The 17,020-nt window shown below is 44.2% G+C and overlaps 1 protein-coding gene across 1 annotated transcript in view; it reads right to left on the bottom strand.

The window, feature by feature from the left end:
- Positions 1 to 731: 731 nt before the first annotated feature.
- The window catches only part of CRISPLD2 (cysteine rich secretory protein LCCL domain containing 2), a 30,430-nt gene continuing 14,141 nt past the window's right edge, over positions 732 to 17,020 (bottom strand). Inside the window, exons 7-15 of the mRNA XM_053953075.1 lie at positions 16,133 to 16,291; positions 14,755 to 14,815; positions 14,013 to 14,079; positions 12,910 to 13,040; positions 12,709 to 12,752; positions 11,718 to 11,790; positions 10,969 to 11,044; positions 6,568 to 6,701; positions 732 to 4,097 (exon numbers count right to left, since the gene is read on the bottom strand). Of these exons, the coding sequence (XP_053809050.1) occupies positions 4,043 to 4,097; positions 6,568 to 6,701; positions 10,969 to 11,044; positions 11,718 to 11,790; positions 12,709 to 12,752; positions 12,910 to 13,040; positions 14,013 to 14,079; positions 14,755 to 14,815; positions 16,133 to 16,291 (800 nt within the window). The 3' untranslated portion in view covers positions 732 to 4,042. The remainder of the gene's footprint in view (positions 4,098 to 6,567; positions 6,702 to 10,968; positions 11,045 to 11,717; positions 11,791 to 12,708; positions 12,753 to 12,909; positions 13,041 to 14,012; positions 14,080 to 14,754; positions 14,816 to 16,132; positions 16,292 to 17,020) is intronic.

Raw genomic sequence — 17,020 nt, 5'->3', positions numbered from 1 at the left:
GACTATTTACAGGGAAATACTGTTCAACCAGAACTGCATCAGCCCAGCCCTGAAGTAAAGCAAACATCTCTGGATTTAACATTAATCCTCTTGTATAGGCAATGAAAAACACAAATTTCATGGCCTGGTCAATCAGGACCTCATCCCATGGCCCAGCCTACATTTTTGGTCAAAACCCATCTGGTGCTCATTGTCTGGAGGATGAGTTATGAACCTCCCTGCGTTGCTTCTTTAACCAAATGGGGTTGGATTTCCAGGAAAAATCTTGGTTTGATTTGTAGTGCTGTCAGCAAGGATGAGCCTGGAGAAAATTTCAAAGGGAATTACAAAATCTGAATACTTTTCCTTTCAAAAAATGAGGGCACAATTCACACCAGCCTGCTCAGGTGGGGAGGAGTTCACCTCACTTGCATTTTGCAGCTCTAAATCATTAAACACTATTTCCATCTCATTAATCTAATTCAGCCCTTATGTTGCAGGGATTCAAAGACAGGCAGTGATTTTCCCTTACTCTCAGTATGTTTCACTAAGGATATCTCTTATTTTTGATGGGGTAAAGACTGAGTTTTAATGCCTGGGTACTGGGCAGTTAGTGGAATTGGCTTTGCACATCCCAATCTCTTTTGGAGTCTCCAAGGAATGCTCTAGTCCCCAGATTAACCCCAAATAGCTCTTCTACCAAGTCTTCAACCCAACCCAACTCTGGCTGAGCACTAAAGACAAGGGAAGCATTCATTCCAGGAAGGTTTTATTTCACAAATAATTCAGAAATCAAAAGAAAATTGAAGGGTAGGGAGGAAAAGATATTTTACAATTCTGTATTTAGACAAAAAAAAAAAAAAAAATCTAGTTTATAAACAACCACGGCCCCTTGGAAAACATGCAAAGGCACACAAAAATGTACAAGTAACTTTTATACATAGGAAGTAAAATACACCATTTTTCATAGAAAAAAAAAAAAAAAAAAGAAAAGCAACTCTATGAACTGGCCCTAAATATTTAGACTGCACAAGTGATGAACTGGAGCCTCCTCAACCAGCTGTTGGCTGGAAGTCTTAAAAAGAAGGAATGAGTGGAGCCCAGGCCCCACCAGCACAGGCTCTGGATTTCACCCTGGTTGTGTTTCCTGGAGATTGGGCTGAGCCAGGTGTTTTGCAACGACCATGCCATTGCTTCCAAACCCCAGATTATTGGAACAGAACAACCAGGCAGCATCAGCTTTGGCTACACCTGGATGCTTCAGGTGCCTACAGATCTGCTGAGCTGGGGCTGAGGAGGACAGGGCCTGGTGAGATACAGACGTGATGCATCTTTAAGCTGCACTGAAATATAGCAGGCTGAGAAATGTGTTGGTATCAGAAATAAAACCTGTCAACATTTGGCTAAAAACTGGTACTGTCCCACCTATTCATGAATAGCTAGCACACATGATGGCAAGTCATCGATAGGTCATGACTGCCTTGGAGGACCTGATCGCCCCTAATTCTGGGGGAGGTATGTTTAAATTAATAGCACCCAGGACCTCGAAAAATATTTGTGTAGTAAATTCACAATTTCTCTTTTGTACAACAAATACAAAAATAAACAGATACAGACTTAAATTAACATCGGTTTCTAAAAATCCAAACCAGTTGGCTGAAGATAAAAATACGCAATTGTAACTTGAATTAAGCATTTTAGGATATTTCTGTTGGAATAATAACCCTTCCCCTGTCCCCTTTCCGTCACCTAGGTACATCCCCAGCTGTTTGGATTTTTATGTGCTCCCAGTAATCCCCTGGGTTTTACTCCAAGAGCCCTCACAGTCCTTTCCATCACCTTCCATCCGTAATTTTCATGGATCCTACACTAGAGTCGAGGTGTTTTATGTGCTCCTGCAGTCCCCATGAACCTGACTGCACCTCTCACTCTCTCCAATTCCATTCCCAGCCCATTTGGCCCAGGATGTCCCAGATTCTTGCTGCAGTGTTGGATGGGCTCGAACCAGACCATGCGCACCCCAACGCTTCACAGCGGGCAGAAACAGGGAAGCTTTTCCTCACTGCCAACATCTCAAAAGCTCCCAACCAGCAGCTTTTCTAGGATGTGTTCCAGCTGTTTTTAACATCCATTTATTTAGCAAGAAAAAGAAATGGTTCAGTTTTCCTGTCTAAAGTCAATACTGTACACCTTGAACGACAATACTACATAAACAAAGATGACACGAAGGGTCACTTCTCTCTATCCACCCCAAAAGTAGCTTTTCTGTGCAGTGTTTTTTGGAGACAGTGAAAAGCAGCTCCAATTTCAGGTTTTACAAAAGGTTTCTTTCCAAATTCAAATTTTATGGAGAAATAAATCCCAGTGGTGGGACAAACCGAGTGATAAATGTCATTTAAATGTCATTTCCTTGCTGATTTCATGGCGTTTACAGAATTAAAGAAGCATTTAATCATATAAATGCTTTTGGTGTGTGTTTTGAAAGAGCTTGATGAGATGGCTCTTATATCTGTCTAGATTAAACCAAACATGTTCTGGGCATAAGAGCAGCTGTGAGTCATCTGCCAAACAGAGGGAAATATTTTCCCATTTGTTATCCAATATATTACAATTCAGTTATTGAACGGAAGGACTGCGCATTTACAAAAACTGAAGAACCACTGTTGGCTTTGTCTTCTCATGACTGATGAATTTATTGGATGTGTGTGTATTAAAACCCACCAGATTTGTGTTTAGACCAATCATAAAAATTCATTTCCAATATGCAGCAGAGAATATCCTTCTGCCTTAAAAAAGCAGCTCATGCTGAACCTTTCTCTTGGCTTTGAAATGCATTTTGGTGCACGTCAAGACAAAAATATCAAAATAGGTAATAACACCATTACAACACCTTGTGAGTTTTGCAAATCCTTCCATCCTGGATATCAAATGCTCATGGGTACAGCATTTGCACTGAAAGTGGGGATCTGTTGGCTTCACAACTGGAAATTCCTGGAAAAAAATAATCTACCCCAATTTATGCTGCATCTTTAAAGTCTCAGAACTGCATACACCACAAGGGGCTTCACAAAGGGAAAGTGAACCTGCTTCCTACAGATGCCACCATTCTTAGCAGAAATAAGATTAATTTTATCACTACTCAACTACTATAGAACAACCAGCACTGCTGTATAAACCAATACACTGCATTTAACTGAAGTTATGGCATGGAGTATAGGATGAGATGTGCCAGCACAGGAGCCCAATTCTCTGACTGCTCAGAGATTGCCAGACTTGCAAAATGCCTGGGAGTGTTTGACCAGCAAACACCAAACCTGCTCTTTGGATGATCTGGTGGCCTCATTTTCTACAGGGAGGATCTCTGCCACCGTTTTACACCTTGCTCCAGGCCCACAAAACCTCAATTTTGGCTGCCAAGAACATCCCCAAACCCCATCGTTCAAGGTACCCAGCAGCCTCACACAGCACTGCTGCCACCTTAGTGGGAAAACACCACTTTTTATCCTCTTTTGCACAGAAACCATCCAACATACACAAAAATCACTCTGTCAAAGCCCATCCTCTCCCCCAACAATGCAAATTTTCAATGAGTTTCTCATTTCAAAGTGTCCAGCGCCTGGACAGCCGCTCACTCCTGAGTCTGCTCATCCTCACACCCATCCCAGGAGAAGCTTCACACCCTAAAAACACCATCCAGGGCCAGGCTGAGATCCCTGAATCTGCTGCACATGGAGCCACCGCCGTCCTGTGTAGCAACACCTCTGGTAAAATAAAACTTAGAACAGTTTATGGTTGCTGAATGCCCCTAGAGAAACAAAGACACGAGACAAAAAGATACAACGCTGCACGGTGCGATGAGATGCCAACAGCTGAGTCAGAACCTGGGGTCTTTTTTTGGGTTTTTTTTTTTTTTTTTTCTTTTTTTCCCCCTTTTCTTTTGGAATTCCCTGAAGGAGATCGGCAAGGAGGGTACGGGCAGAGCTGATGCCGTTCAGAGGAGCTTTGGCGTCTCTGGAGATCAACAGAGAGCTCTCCCAAAGAAACCTGCACCTTCCCTGGGGGCTTACTGCTTCACAGCAAAGATTCGGAAGGCATTCCCATCTGAAGGATTCTTCAAGCTGGAGACAAAGAAAAGAGGAAAAGAAAACAAACATGGAATGAACCAAGTGAAGACACTGCAGAACCCAAACAGGCAGCTCTGAATTGCTCCTATCTCTTTCCTACCAGGAGTAGGAGAAAGATAAAGGATGAAAAAGAAGTGGCACAAATCCATGGTTTCACCTTTTTTTTTTTTTTTTTTTTACATTTTCAATCCAAATCTGTAGTGCTAATGCCAAGAAAAGGAGCTGGAAGACAACAGATTCTCTTACAGCTTTTATCCAAGGAACACTGTGCTCCCTTGTGCAGAGATTCAGGCATAAAGAGGAATATGTTTTCCTAAGAAAACAGTTGTCAAATATGTTGGCAGGTTCCCAGGGCCTCTCTGGCTTGGCTCCTAGTGCTGGGAGTGGGAATGGCCAGATCAGCTCATGTTAAATGACAATAAATATGGATATTCCTTTTCAATCTGCAGAGGTGTCCCCAGCTGCTTTGACTCCAAGCTGCGTGGGGTGGCTGTGTGCAGGGAAAAGGGGATGTTTCTATTCCCAGGTCCTACAGCACTGAAAAAACCCAGGAAAAATACAAAATTTCATCTTCCCACAAAATAAATATTGCAACAAGGGTAAGGACCCAGTAAATCCTCAAGGCAATCTTTTCCCATACCTGTTTGGGTGTGTATCTTTACCCAAGGTTATTTCCAGTGTCCTAAAGGGTAAGGGTTCACCTTCATCTTGGAAAAGCCATTTCACTGTCTGGTGGATCTCACAGCATGAGGCTGCTCCTTACTGCAGTGTAAATAACATTTTCCAAATCTTCATCCCTGCTGTGAGGTCTCTGGTTTCCCTCACCCCTCAGATCAGCACTGGCTGCTCACATTGCACATCCCTGAGAGTTGTGGGATTTATTCTTAGCTAGGGCACAGTTTGCCATCCCAGTAAAAAGTTGTCTTTTAGTATAAAAGATAAGTGAAAGCAAAACTGAGATAGAAAAAATAAAATCAAAGGAACAGGAGGTTTTTCACCTAAATTCAAGTTATCCAATTGGAAAATGCTGGCCCTGGTAATCTATGTTAAAACCCCCATATTTAACAGCTGTAGTTTTCCTGTCTTAGTCTGGTTTTATTTCTTGAGATGCTCTAAAGCATTCTGGAATATCCATTGTTAGAACAAAACCAGCAAACTTGATAGAATTCCTTATGGTCTTTATAAAAGAAGAATTGCATAGAGCAGACAGAGTTAGCAGTGGCCAAAAACCCCCCTAAATGTGGGAAATTCTATTCTTGTGAAGATAGCTCTGATAGAAATCAGTGCCATCACACCAATATCTGAAAAAATACATAACAGATTGAAAGTGGAGTCTCAAATTAGGAAGGACTGGATGAGCTGTGACTGGATTGTTGTGATCTTGAGGAGGTGCAGGATTTTGGAAGCACGGATTTGCAATTGGTCACCAGCATGGCTGGCCCAAGAGAAATTTAAAAAAAAAAAATCTACAAGGGTGGCAAATTCATCTTCAAAAAGTGTTTGATCATGTCTCGAGAGTTTAATTTACTTATTTCAAAGAGAATAGAGGACATGAATCAACAAATACAAATTAATCCCACACTCCAGAACTGAATGGAAATCCAAATTATAAACCCCAAATCATGACCTGGGCTGAAAACTGAAAATACCTGTGCTTATTTCCTGATGTGTTAAAACACACAACAAAATGTATTAACATGTGTAGGAATATAAAAAGGTAAAAGACTTTAGAAAGTGCAAAAAGGCTTCAGAAAGTAGACATAAAGCTGAGAAAGGTTGGGAAATTTCAAAACCTTCTCATGGGCAGCTAAGAAATTAAGAACCAAGTAAATACATTTATATTTATCATAAGGAACAAGAAAGAAAAAGAAAGAGCAAGAACTTATTGATAGTTCAAGATGTGAAAAGTCTTGGATATATGCTTTGCAAAGATAGAAAAAGTTTCAATCTTAAATAATGAATTATTGTGTATTGTTTGAGGTTCATAGAGATCCTTTTGTTAATGTTAAACCCACATGGGTCCTTTTCTTATTGGTTAATGACTTTACACCTTTTATTTTCTGCTATTGGTTCAAAGAATATGTATGAAAAGGCTTTGCACGAGCTGCCATCTTGTCTCTGATCTGAATTTGCATGGATGTTGTCGTTTCTCTGTGTCTCTTGCTTTTTACTTGTATGACACAGACAGATTCTAAATCCTAAATCTGTGTAATCCTTGTGCTGCAACAAAATCTAACAAGGCTTAGCGACATTTCACAGCAGCCTGAGCGCAGCTCGTGGCTGGGGGAAGGACAGAGCAGGACAACAGGCTCCATTTGTTTGGGTGTCACAGCTCACGGTGATGCTGCTGGGAAGCCACGTCCTCCCAAGCCACCAGCCTGTCGAGCTGATATCTGCTGGCTCTCCCAGGCAGCTGAACCCGCTGTGGAAAAGAAGAGGGAAGTACAAAGGAGGGAAATCCCACCTCTCTGACTGGACGCCGTTCTTTAAGGAGCCAACGTAGGTTTTCTTCTTTTCCACAGGCATCACGTCCACAAAGCCTCCTCTTTCATCTGAAATGACCCCTGCGTGCACTGCAGTTTTGCAGATGCTGGAGCTCTGAAAAATATTTAATTGCTTTTATGCACTGTCTATATTTTATATACGAAGACTTATCAATTCCATCAACACCAAGAGAAACAGGGAAGAGACAAAGAAACAGTTATGAAACAGTTTTGTCCCTCTTTTGGGCAAACTATGGACTACATCTTGCAGATATGCCATAATCGCGGGGTGAAAGAAGATCAACCATCACTACAAAGGACAAGCAGATTTTCCATCGTTCTGAGGTGGAGCTGCACCTGTGAGATCATCATAGAATCATGGAATGGTTTGGGTTGGAAGGGACCTCAAAGACATTTCCAGTTCCACCCCTGCCATGGGCAGGAACACCTTCCACTATCCCAGGTTGCTCCAAGCCCTGTCCAGCCTGGCCTTGGACACTTCCAGGGATCCAGGGGCAGCCACAGCTTCTCTGGGCACCCTGTGCCAGGGCTTGCCCACCCTCACGGGGAACAATTCCTTCCCAGTGTCCAGTCTAAAACCACATGTCTTCATCTTATCCAGGGCCAAGACTGAATTGAGGACAACTTTCCAGCCAGTGCCTCTTGGGACTGCACCAGAGAAACCTCTGAGGTGAAACTCTGTGCTACTGACAGCAAAGGTACTGTGCAAATTCACACAGTTGCCTGGAAAGGAAGTGCTTCTCCTGAATTAAGGTAAATGATCACTAATTATCTGGGACAGTTCACGTCCTTCTTGCTAGGAAAGACAGAAGGGCTGCCCCCTTTGTCTGGTGTAGGTTTTGGATGGGCTTTACCTCATAAAACAGCACCAAATGTGGAGGGAGATTACACTTCTGGAAAGACTAAAGTTTCTCTATTGCACATCCCAGATGTGCAGAGTCAGAAGAGCTGGAGGAACACAAACCAGTAACAACGGATGACTAAGCCCCCAAAGCATCCAGGAAAAGGGAGCAAAAGCTGAGAAGGCTGAGGGATAGTGTAAACTTGGCCATCAGCTCTCTGCAGGGTTTACATACAGCAAGCTGGAAGAACAGAAAGGAAAAACCAACTCTGCACAGCGAACTGCAGCAGGTGAAAATCCCAACCCCAGAAATGCCCTGATTGCTAAAAATCCAAGTACCACAAAACCAGAGCCAAGTGCAACTGTTCCCCTTGCATACGTACAGCAGCCCATGCTGCTTCCCTGCCACAGCCATATATGGCAGCTCTGCCTTGTCCCCTATATATTTATCACTTTGGATGGCCTATCTCTTGGCAGCCCTCAGAGTTTGGAGTGCCAGTTTGGTGTTTTTCTTCTATATATGGTCAAGGGAGCAAGGGAATGCTGTGTTTGGAAGATATGCAGTGAATTTGCCCTAATATGTGGTGGGAAATCTATAAATCTAAATCTGGCTCATAAAATTAAACTGTTCTGGATCAATTTGCAACACTCTCTGCTGGGAGATGTCCTGAACAATGTTCTTTTCAAAGCATTCCTGTTATTTTTTTTTCCCAGGACTTGCTGTTCCGCCGCTCACTCAAAGCTTTGACGAACAGATTTACCTCAAACCTCCTCTTATCACTCTGTTGGATTACAGCTCTCTCATGTCCCAGGCTGGGCTGTGCTTTGATTAATTGATTGCAGAGCTTTTGGAAGATGAGATATTACAAGAATAAGGCCTTCCCTTCCAGGTCCAGGAGTACAGCAGCATGGACAATACAACAGTTTTCCACAGTGAAGCCCCTCGGGATGCTCCGAGACCAATTCCTGATGAAATGAGCCCCAGGGCACACACCATAAAATGACAACACACTTTATAGTGGGTCATTAGCAATTTTGTCTGACTATGAGCTTAATCACCCAGAATTTCCTCACTAGTGTGGCTGGTTTAATCATTAAGTTCATATCTCCTGGGAGCTGACTCCCAACTCAGTTTGCTCTGGTGACAAACTCCTGCCTCTGTGCAGGCCATCCATCCATCCATCCATCCATCCATCCATCCATCCATCCATCCATCCATCCATCCTCCAAGCAATCACTGCACAGCTGTGGGTAAAACCTTATCTCAAAAGTGGGGAAGTTGTCTCATGCAGGGACGGGCATGGGTTTCCCCTGCAGGATTATGTCACACCAGGAGCCAGGCAGAGTGACAAATGACAGAGTCTCATGGAAGTCAAAAGCTCTTTTACAACCTTCATAGAGATCCCTGGCTGTTCCCACAGCTCCAGCATCAAGGCCGGGTTGGACAGGGCTTGGAGCACCCCAGTCTATGGAAAATGTCCCTGCCCATGGCAGGGGGTGGAACCAGATGAGCTTTGAAGTCCCTTCCAACCCAAACCGTTCCATGGCTCTGTGATCATCCCAGAACCAGGCCTGTCCACTTTTACCATCGCATATTTCTTGCATTTTATTCATTTATCCCAAAATTCAAGTCTCTTCTACATCCCTGTTCCACAGTCTTACTAATTTCCCCACGAACAATTCCCTGAACTGCTTTTTAAAGCAAAGTGCAGACTGGAAATCGAGCTAAATGCTTCATTGTCTTTTAGACAGCTTATTTAAGAAGACTCATTTGGAGCCCAGGTGCCCCTAGGGCCATGAAGGTGCCACACTAGACATGAAGTTGTTCCCAAAGCCCTCCCAGAAGACCAGCATTTATCTCATCCAGCTCATTGCTTTCTTTAATTATTCCTCAGCAGTGGGCTTGGGTTAATTCCCAGCACCCTGCACAGGCCTTTCTCCCTGGGAGAAGCCTTTCCCCAGGTTCTCCTTGCATGGTGTGGTTATTTCTCTTCTCACCTTCCCATTCTGAGCATTCCCAGCATCCCCACCTCTCCCTTTGCAGTCCCACTCAGAGACACCTCAGACTCTTTGTTTCACCTGCTTTGCCACCAACCTCCACGCTTTCCTGGCACCTCCACATCGCCCTGCTAGCACAGTAATCCAAAAAAAAAGGTTAACCAAACCCTCGAGGAAGTGGCCAAATGCTTTTGTATTATTACTGCTTTTTGTTTTTCTCCCAAGCCACCATCCATGCCCCGTTTATGAAACAATACCCAGGAGGGACAGGAGGAAATGGGTTCATTGAAGGACACTAATCCTTTTGCGTCAGTGCAGTGCCAGCCTGGGATGCTGCTCCTCACCTAATTCCTTTGTAATCACAGGCCCTGTTCAGGGGTGATCTGAGGGAGGTTTGTCCTCTGTAAAAAAGAGAAAACTATTTCCCATTTCCTGCAGGTGGGAGCATGCAGGAGGCAGGTACTGCAGGGAGGCAGCTGCCCCATGGATTTGCCTGTGAGCTAGTCCAGGATAACCTGTTTGTGCAGCTCTACCTTCAAAAAAAAAACAAAAGGTCTTGAGCAAAATTAAAAATCGTGTGGGTTTTTGTTTTGTTTTGTTTTTTAAATTGCTTTCAAAATTGCTTCTCCAAATTACTGTATGATTCCTGCAGGATGGATTTTCTTCAGCAGTCTGCAAAGCTCCAGGGTGACCTGAAAGTGGGGGTCCACAATCTGCTAACTGCTTTCCCCAGGCTTTCAAAACCACGATCCTACAGGCTACAGGGCAGCCAGGGAGCTGGCATTCCTGAACACAGCCCCCAATGGAAAACAGAAAATGAGGAAAAAAACTGAAATAACCAGACATCCACAAATGGAAAAGCATTGGGACCCAGTTTTTAGAGGCCTAATACTAAGAGATTTCAAGAAAATGACTCTGCCTAGTTTTAGCATCGTCTCTGCTCATCCCCTTGAGCAAAGCTCAGAAAAACAAACCCATAAAACCAGCTCACACACTTTCTTTCTTTCTATCTTTCCACTGCTCTGAGCTCTGTCCTGGCTGCTCAGAAGCTGTTCATCTTCCAGAAAGAGGAGGACAAGGGAGAGAGGTTTTTTTCTGTCAACTCTGTTGGTGTGATAGGATGGAACAAAAGCCCTTTGGTGCTCATCTATAAATCCCAAAATGCTTTACAAAGGTAAACAAGTGCAACCATGATTTCACAGCCAGAGCCCAAAGGCTTGGGGAGATTAAGGGACACAACCAAATCTCTAGGAAGGAGTCAGTGCTGGAGAGTAGAAGGGCTCACCAAACCCAGTGGCCACAACTCAAGGAGTTGTGGAGTGACACATCCAAGTCCTTCAGATTAAATCAGTGCTGGAGATCAAAAGGGCTCCCCAAGCCCTATTGACCCCATCTTTCACCCCCTTTTGCCCATGCCCACGTGGAATAACCACACGAGAGTTTGAATTTCTCTCTAAACTCCAGAGTGAGCCCAGCTCTGGGGCAGGACAGTCAGGACATGCAGGGAGAGGTCTGTACTCACATCCGCGTAAACGTTGGTGCCGAACACCGGCGCCCAGTACGAAGGCTCGTCCTTGCAGTGGGCTGGGCAGTAAATCCTAGAAAACAATGTATTCAGATTTATTCTCCAGAGCAGGGCTGGACAGGAAGGTGAGCTGCATTCCTGGGAGATTTCAAGTGCCTGCATCTGGTCTGCAGGTGGCAACAGTGAATTTGATTATTTGTTCCCCTCAGATGACATTTGGTTGTTGCTGCAGAACTGCAAATAGAGGGGTTTGGACCAGTAGAAGAGGGATTGGGCTTTTATGACCCTTTCAATGGTCTGTATTTTTGCTCAATTCTGTGCACATAAATCTCTGCATGTGTTTGTGCCTCCCTGCCCTGTCACTTACTCTTGCACAGTTTCCAGAACAAACTTCTTCATGTTTTAAGGTGGAAAGGAAAACCACATCCAAAACCCAGCAAACGCAGAAGCAAAAAGACAAAGAGTGTGCAGTTGCACGCTCACACGTGAGAGTGTGCTGGGACAGGATTGTGCAGCCTGGCTGATATGTAACTGAAGCCATCCAAAAACACAAAGTGAATTTTCTACAGTGGTGCCAAGAGAAGCATGGTGGCAGGGGGAAACACGCCATTCCCAACTCCCTCCTCCAGTTCAACCAGTATGATCAGCTCTTCTCCCACCAGCCCTCAAATTCAGGGGCCTCAGCACCTCTGTTAAGCTGCCCCTCCCTTAGGACAGAGGTTTTAAACCCAACAGATTTGTGTTACCTCGGGCAGTGGCTCGCTGGCTTTTTGAAGTGGCACAGTTCAGCTACTGTGGTGTAACAATCCAGAGTCTGTGCTGCCAAGATAAATGTGGAAAGGCAAATTATTAGACCCAAAAGCTCAGGCTGCTGCAGAAAACACAAGTCAGGGCCACACAATGCATTTGGTGAGACCCTGAGAGCAGCAGGAGGAAAGCTGCTCCAGCAGCAGGATCCCAGGACGGGGCTGGCCAGCTCTCCAGCAGGAATCCCACAACCACACTACAGTGTGGCCTTAAAACAGTCACAGCTTTCAAAAGAGACAAGCTTTTGATCCACGACACGTGGGTTTGCTACAGCTCCAGATGTGGAGCCCAAATATCCTGACACCTACAGTTCTCCCTGGAAGGGCCTCAGGTGCATCTAATCAAAAGGACGATTCTGCGTTGGAGGAATTTTTCAAAGATATTCAGAAAGTGGGAATTGTTTAAAAAGTAGAGCGGTGTTTATTTGTATGCCCATCAGAAATGTGATGACTCAGTGTTAAAAACTAATGTCACATGTATTGTGTTTTTCATTACATTACTGCACTAGGTCATTAGCCACTTTTTTTTTTTTTTTCAGTTTTTGTAAGTGTTGACACTTGACTGAGCCTCTCAGAGATGGATGGCTCAACTTCCATCCCTTCACTATCAGCAGCTGAAGTCTGGATGCCACCATGATCCATCAGAAGGAGATGCTGCTGGAATTTGGCCCATTTTCACCTATTTCTCTACCTTCCTCTTAGATGCCCCCAGGAAAATGAGGTGGGTGGTGGTGGAACTGCCCAGGGTGGGTGGGCAGTCACTCTAAGGTTCTGATCACCCTAGACCACCTCTCCAGGGTTTGCTTGTGCCACAGAACCATTTGACACAACCACTGAAAATGAGAAAGAGCCCCGAAAGGAATGATGTTTTCAAGTACCCCATAAAACCCCAGCAACAATATATTTTCCCCTCAACATTTAAAAAACTTACTTGTGACTTTGGAAACCATGAATGCGTTTGAAGGTTTACTTTTCCTGCAAAACAAGCAAACAAAAAAAAAAATAAAACTATTAAAAAACATAAGCAGAGTAGAGTTATTTGGACCACTGTGTCTACACGAGAGCAACAAAGATGACCAAACATCTGCTTGCATTTAAAGCTGATACCAACAGTTTTTGGTGAAGGCAGTACCTGAATGACTCCACACCGTTCCTGGTGGACTTCACAAAAGCAGGTGTCCTCCCTTTCCTCGTGATATCCACCAGCCCTCCTTTGTTGTCCAGGATTCCATAGTGGATTGCAGCACGACATATGCTGGAGGACTGGCGAGAGATAAATGGATGGGGTGTGGAATAAATCAGATAAATCTCACTCACAGAGCAACGCTGCCCAACTGCTACGTGAAAAACAGAGAAGAAATGAAACCACCACCAGAGCACCAAGTGGAAAATAAGCTGAGTACACTCCTTTGGAATCTGGTTGTTAAATCTTCCTCTCCCAATACAGATTCTTTTATTACTATTATTTTAAGCACTGCCTGGTTGAATGGCAAGCTTTTTTTTTTTTTTCAATAACAAAACCATACATTTAAATACAATTTAGAGGAAAAGCAGCGTTGGAAGTGAGAGACCAGTCTGAAATATTTCCAGTTCTCGACAAAATATTCAAACCCAAAATATTTCTGCTGACGCCACTTGGAGGGGTTGGGTGTCTGCAATCACAGAATTTCCAGGGCAAAGACACATCAGGGGTGATGCAGTCACGCACCAACAGTTGGAACAGGGAAAGAAAACCTGATTTCACCCAAAAAAACCTTTTTATCTTCCAAATTCCTTCACCCCAAAAAAGTAGTTTTGATGGGAAAATGGTGTCATGATTTATTTATAAATTATCTTACTGATTTAAGATCAAGCAAATCAGCCCAAAATATTATTTATTTATGAAACTTAGCAGTGTTTTCTTATATAAAGTTTCTGTTCAGGTGACAGCTGCCCGCAGGAGCAAAGAGATCTTTGTAGGAGCTGCTTACTGGTGCTCATCCCTCTTTTTCCATGGGTGTCCACATTAATTCCTGACAAAATCACGTCTGGAACCACTTTGCCTTCCCAGAGTCTGTCCCTTTTTTCAACACCAAGATGAGGAAAATACAGATAACCTTTATTAGCACCATTTTACAGCACCACAACTGGGGAACATGAAAAGCCAAATTACACCAGAATGGCTGGCATTTCCCATTTCTGTCATTCCCACTGACTCCCACAAATTACATCCAGGAGCTATTAAAAGGTACTTACACTTTCGTAATAAAATGTTCCAAAGATCTTTCCCTTACTGTACAAGCAGCCAGCTGGGCACAAATACCTAGTAAAGATATTTATCTTTGAGGGTGGCGAAAAACAATTCAAGAAAAACAGACTTTGACTCTATTTCATTTAATAGTCATTCCATTCATTTCACGTAGTTCTCCTGTTTTAAAAACAGGATTGCAAAATAGCTACTTTTTTAAAACAGTTGCTCCACCCTCCTTAAGAGCCCGACCAATATTTAGGTTCTGTGGATTTGGTTTTTCTCCAAGTGATAAACTGTCCTGTTCTCTGCAGAAACCTTAACCAGAAGTTCTTGACAGGCTGGGAGGGACAAGTCATGAATTATTGGTCTGGCCTGGACAGCAGTGGAATGCATGAAAAAGGCTCGAAAAATGACTCTGCTGAAATGTATTAAATTATTGTGGACATCTGAAACTGTGGGTCATCATGGCTGAATAAAATCATCCAAATCACCTTACTGCCAGGCTTGGCTGAAGGCTTGAATTAAGAGAAATTTAGGGGATTTTTTTGTTGGGTTTTGGGGCTTTTCCCAAAGAGATCTACCTAGAGAGTCACAAAAAATATATAGCGCAACCTATCCTGCGTTTGCAAGAACTGAATAATATTTAGTGATAAAACATAAATATTTATTAAAAATATTGAGTAACAAAAAGTAAATATTTATTTGCTTTTTCCCTCAGCACTCCAAGAAGTATCAACAAAATCCTACCTGTTGCACGTTGAGCCTCTGCACTTGTCTCTCATCTTGGTTTCACAGGTAATGACTTGTGCTGGGGAGAAAAAAAAAATCAAATAAATACATTTTTTTAAAAAGGAAATTGCTCAGCCTGCTCTTGAGCTAAAGAAATGAGCAACCTCCACACATCTTTCCTGGAGGTCTTTGGTGCAGCAAGATAAAATCTGATTTTATCCAGCCTGGAGCAGTTGGTGCCTCTTTAGCCCTTCACCTGGGACAGGTGTCTTTGGAATATTAGCAAGGAGGATGCAGCTGACAGCTGAAGGCTTTGATTTACAGCCCGAGGTCTGCAGGCAGAGCTCTCATTCTCCTTTTAATTACAGACTCTCCAGATGCTGGCAGATAAACTTGAAAAGGACCCGCTGGCTTGCCCCACCTTGTTTTCTCAATAAGTGTCTTTTAATTAACAGCGGTTGGAAAACAACTCAGGAAGTACCAGCAGCTCCACAAATAACTTCAGAAATATTCCTGAGCAAGAAATAAAGAGGAAATAAACCATAAACCCTAGAAAAGTTGTGAAGAAGGGTAAGTGCTGAGTATAGAGCTTTTTAAAGGAGAAATAAAACCAGTATTTCCTAAATTTATTACTGATTGAGGGGGCTTTTGGTACATTGATATTGAATTGAGATAAGGAGGACATGGACTGCTGGAGTCAGTCAGAGGAGGTCACAGAGATGCTCTGAGAGCTGGAGCCAGCCTGGGAGAGCTGGGGGTGCTCAACTGGAGAGGAGAAGGCTCCAGGGAGAGCTCAGAGCCCTTCCAGGGCCTGAAGGGGCTCCAGGAGAGCTGGAGAGGGACACAAGGGATGGAGGGACAGGACACAGGGAATGGCTCCCACTGCCAGAGAGTGGATTTAGATGGGATTTTGGGAATTAGGAATTCCTCCCTGGGAGGGTGGGCAGGCCCTGGCACAGGTGCCCAGAGCAGCTGTGGCTGCCCCTGGATCCCTGGAATGTCCAAGGCCAGGTTGGACAGGGCTTGGAGCAGCCTGGGACAGTGGAAGGTGTCCCTGCCATGGCAGGGGATGGGACTGGATGAGCATTGAGGTCCCTTCCAAACCAAACCAAACCATTGGGGGATTCTATGAAGTGACTGAAACGGGCACAGAACTTTTGCAGATCGATGCGCAGAGGGTACAGGCTGTTTTTTGAGAGCTTTGCTCACCACTTCTAGCAGCTTTCTGCCCAACTGAAATTTTCACACACTGAATTTCCACACAGATCACCTTTCCCCCACTCAAACATCCTCCCAGTTTCTTTATCCCTGAGCCTCCTCATCACTTCCCACACATTTTCCCGCAGAGGTGCTTCAAATCCCATAGGAGCTGAAAAAGAGAAAGGCTGTGTCTTACTCATGTAGGATTCTGGGGTGATTTTCTTGGGCTTGATGCTTTTGCTGGGTTTGTTTTCTGGAAGGTGGAACTGCAGCGGCTTCTGCTCCGCCACCTGTGGAATCTCCACCTCGTTGGTCTCATCTGTCTCAGCAACGATGGGATCTTCATAACGGTGATCTTGGTAGAAGAGGGGATTCAAAATTAGCACAGGTTCGTGTTTTGTGGGGATGATTTAGTTGGAGAAGGATCTCCTTTTAAACAGCTGGGAGATCAAAAATGCCCATTGGAGGCAGCACAGGGCTACTGCCAGGACACTCCTCTCCTGCTCCTCTGCACATGAAGCAGCGTTTACAGCATCTCACAATGAAGATTTGAAGGGATCCCCACAAATTAGTGAAAAAAAGGAGCTGATATTCCTTCCTCCGTCTCCCACTGAGCTCTTCCCTCTGGCGGAAAACACAAATTTGCTGAAGGGCTCATATTCCATCAGGGCATCCCCTTCCTTCTCCCTGCTGCAGCCCACCTGCACCCTGGGGTCCTCCTTCAAACCCCACAAGATAAAAAAACAAGAAATGCATGGTGGCAGCAAAATAAGCCTCTGTACCCTGGGCAAGTCTCCAGGGAATCTCCCTGTTTTCAAGGAGCCCAGCTCTCTGGGAAGGAGGAGAGAAATGACCCAGGGAGATCCTGGATGCTGGGGGTAGCCCTACTGCACTGGAGGGCTCACCCTGATAATATGTTTTATCCTATTGGCCTCTCTTCCAAAAACACTCCACAGGTCAGGAAAAAACCCTTCAGTATCCCCCTCCTCTCCTCCAAGGGACGCAAATGGCTACGTTCATTTTGCATCCCTGAAAACCATTCCTTGAATCCCCCACCCTGAAAGGTGGGGAGGGAGGCAAAGGC

Source organism: Vidua chalybeata, chromosome 11 (genome assembly GCF_026979565.1).
Source record: "Vidua chalybeata isolate OUT-0048 chromosome 11, bVidCha1 merged haplotype, whole genome shotgun sequence".
Classification (NCBI taxonomy): Eukaryota; Metazoa; Chordata; class Aves; order Passeriformes; family Viduidae; genus Vidua; species Vidua chalybeata.
This window is presented reverse-complemented; position numbering and strand designations above follow the sequence as displayed.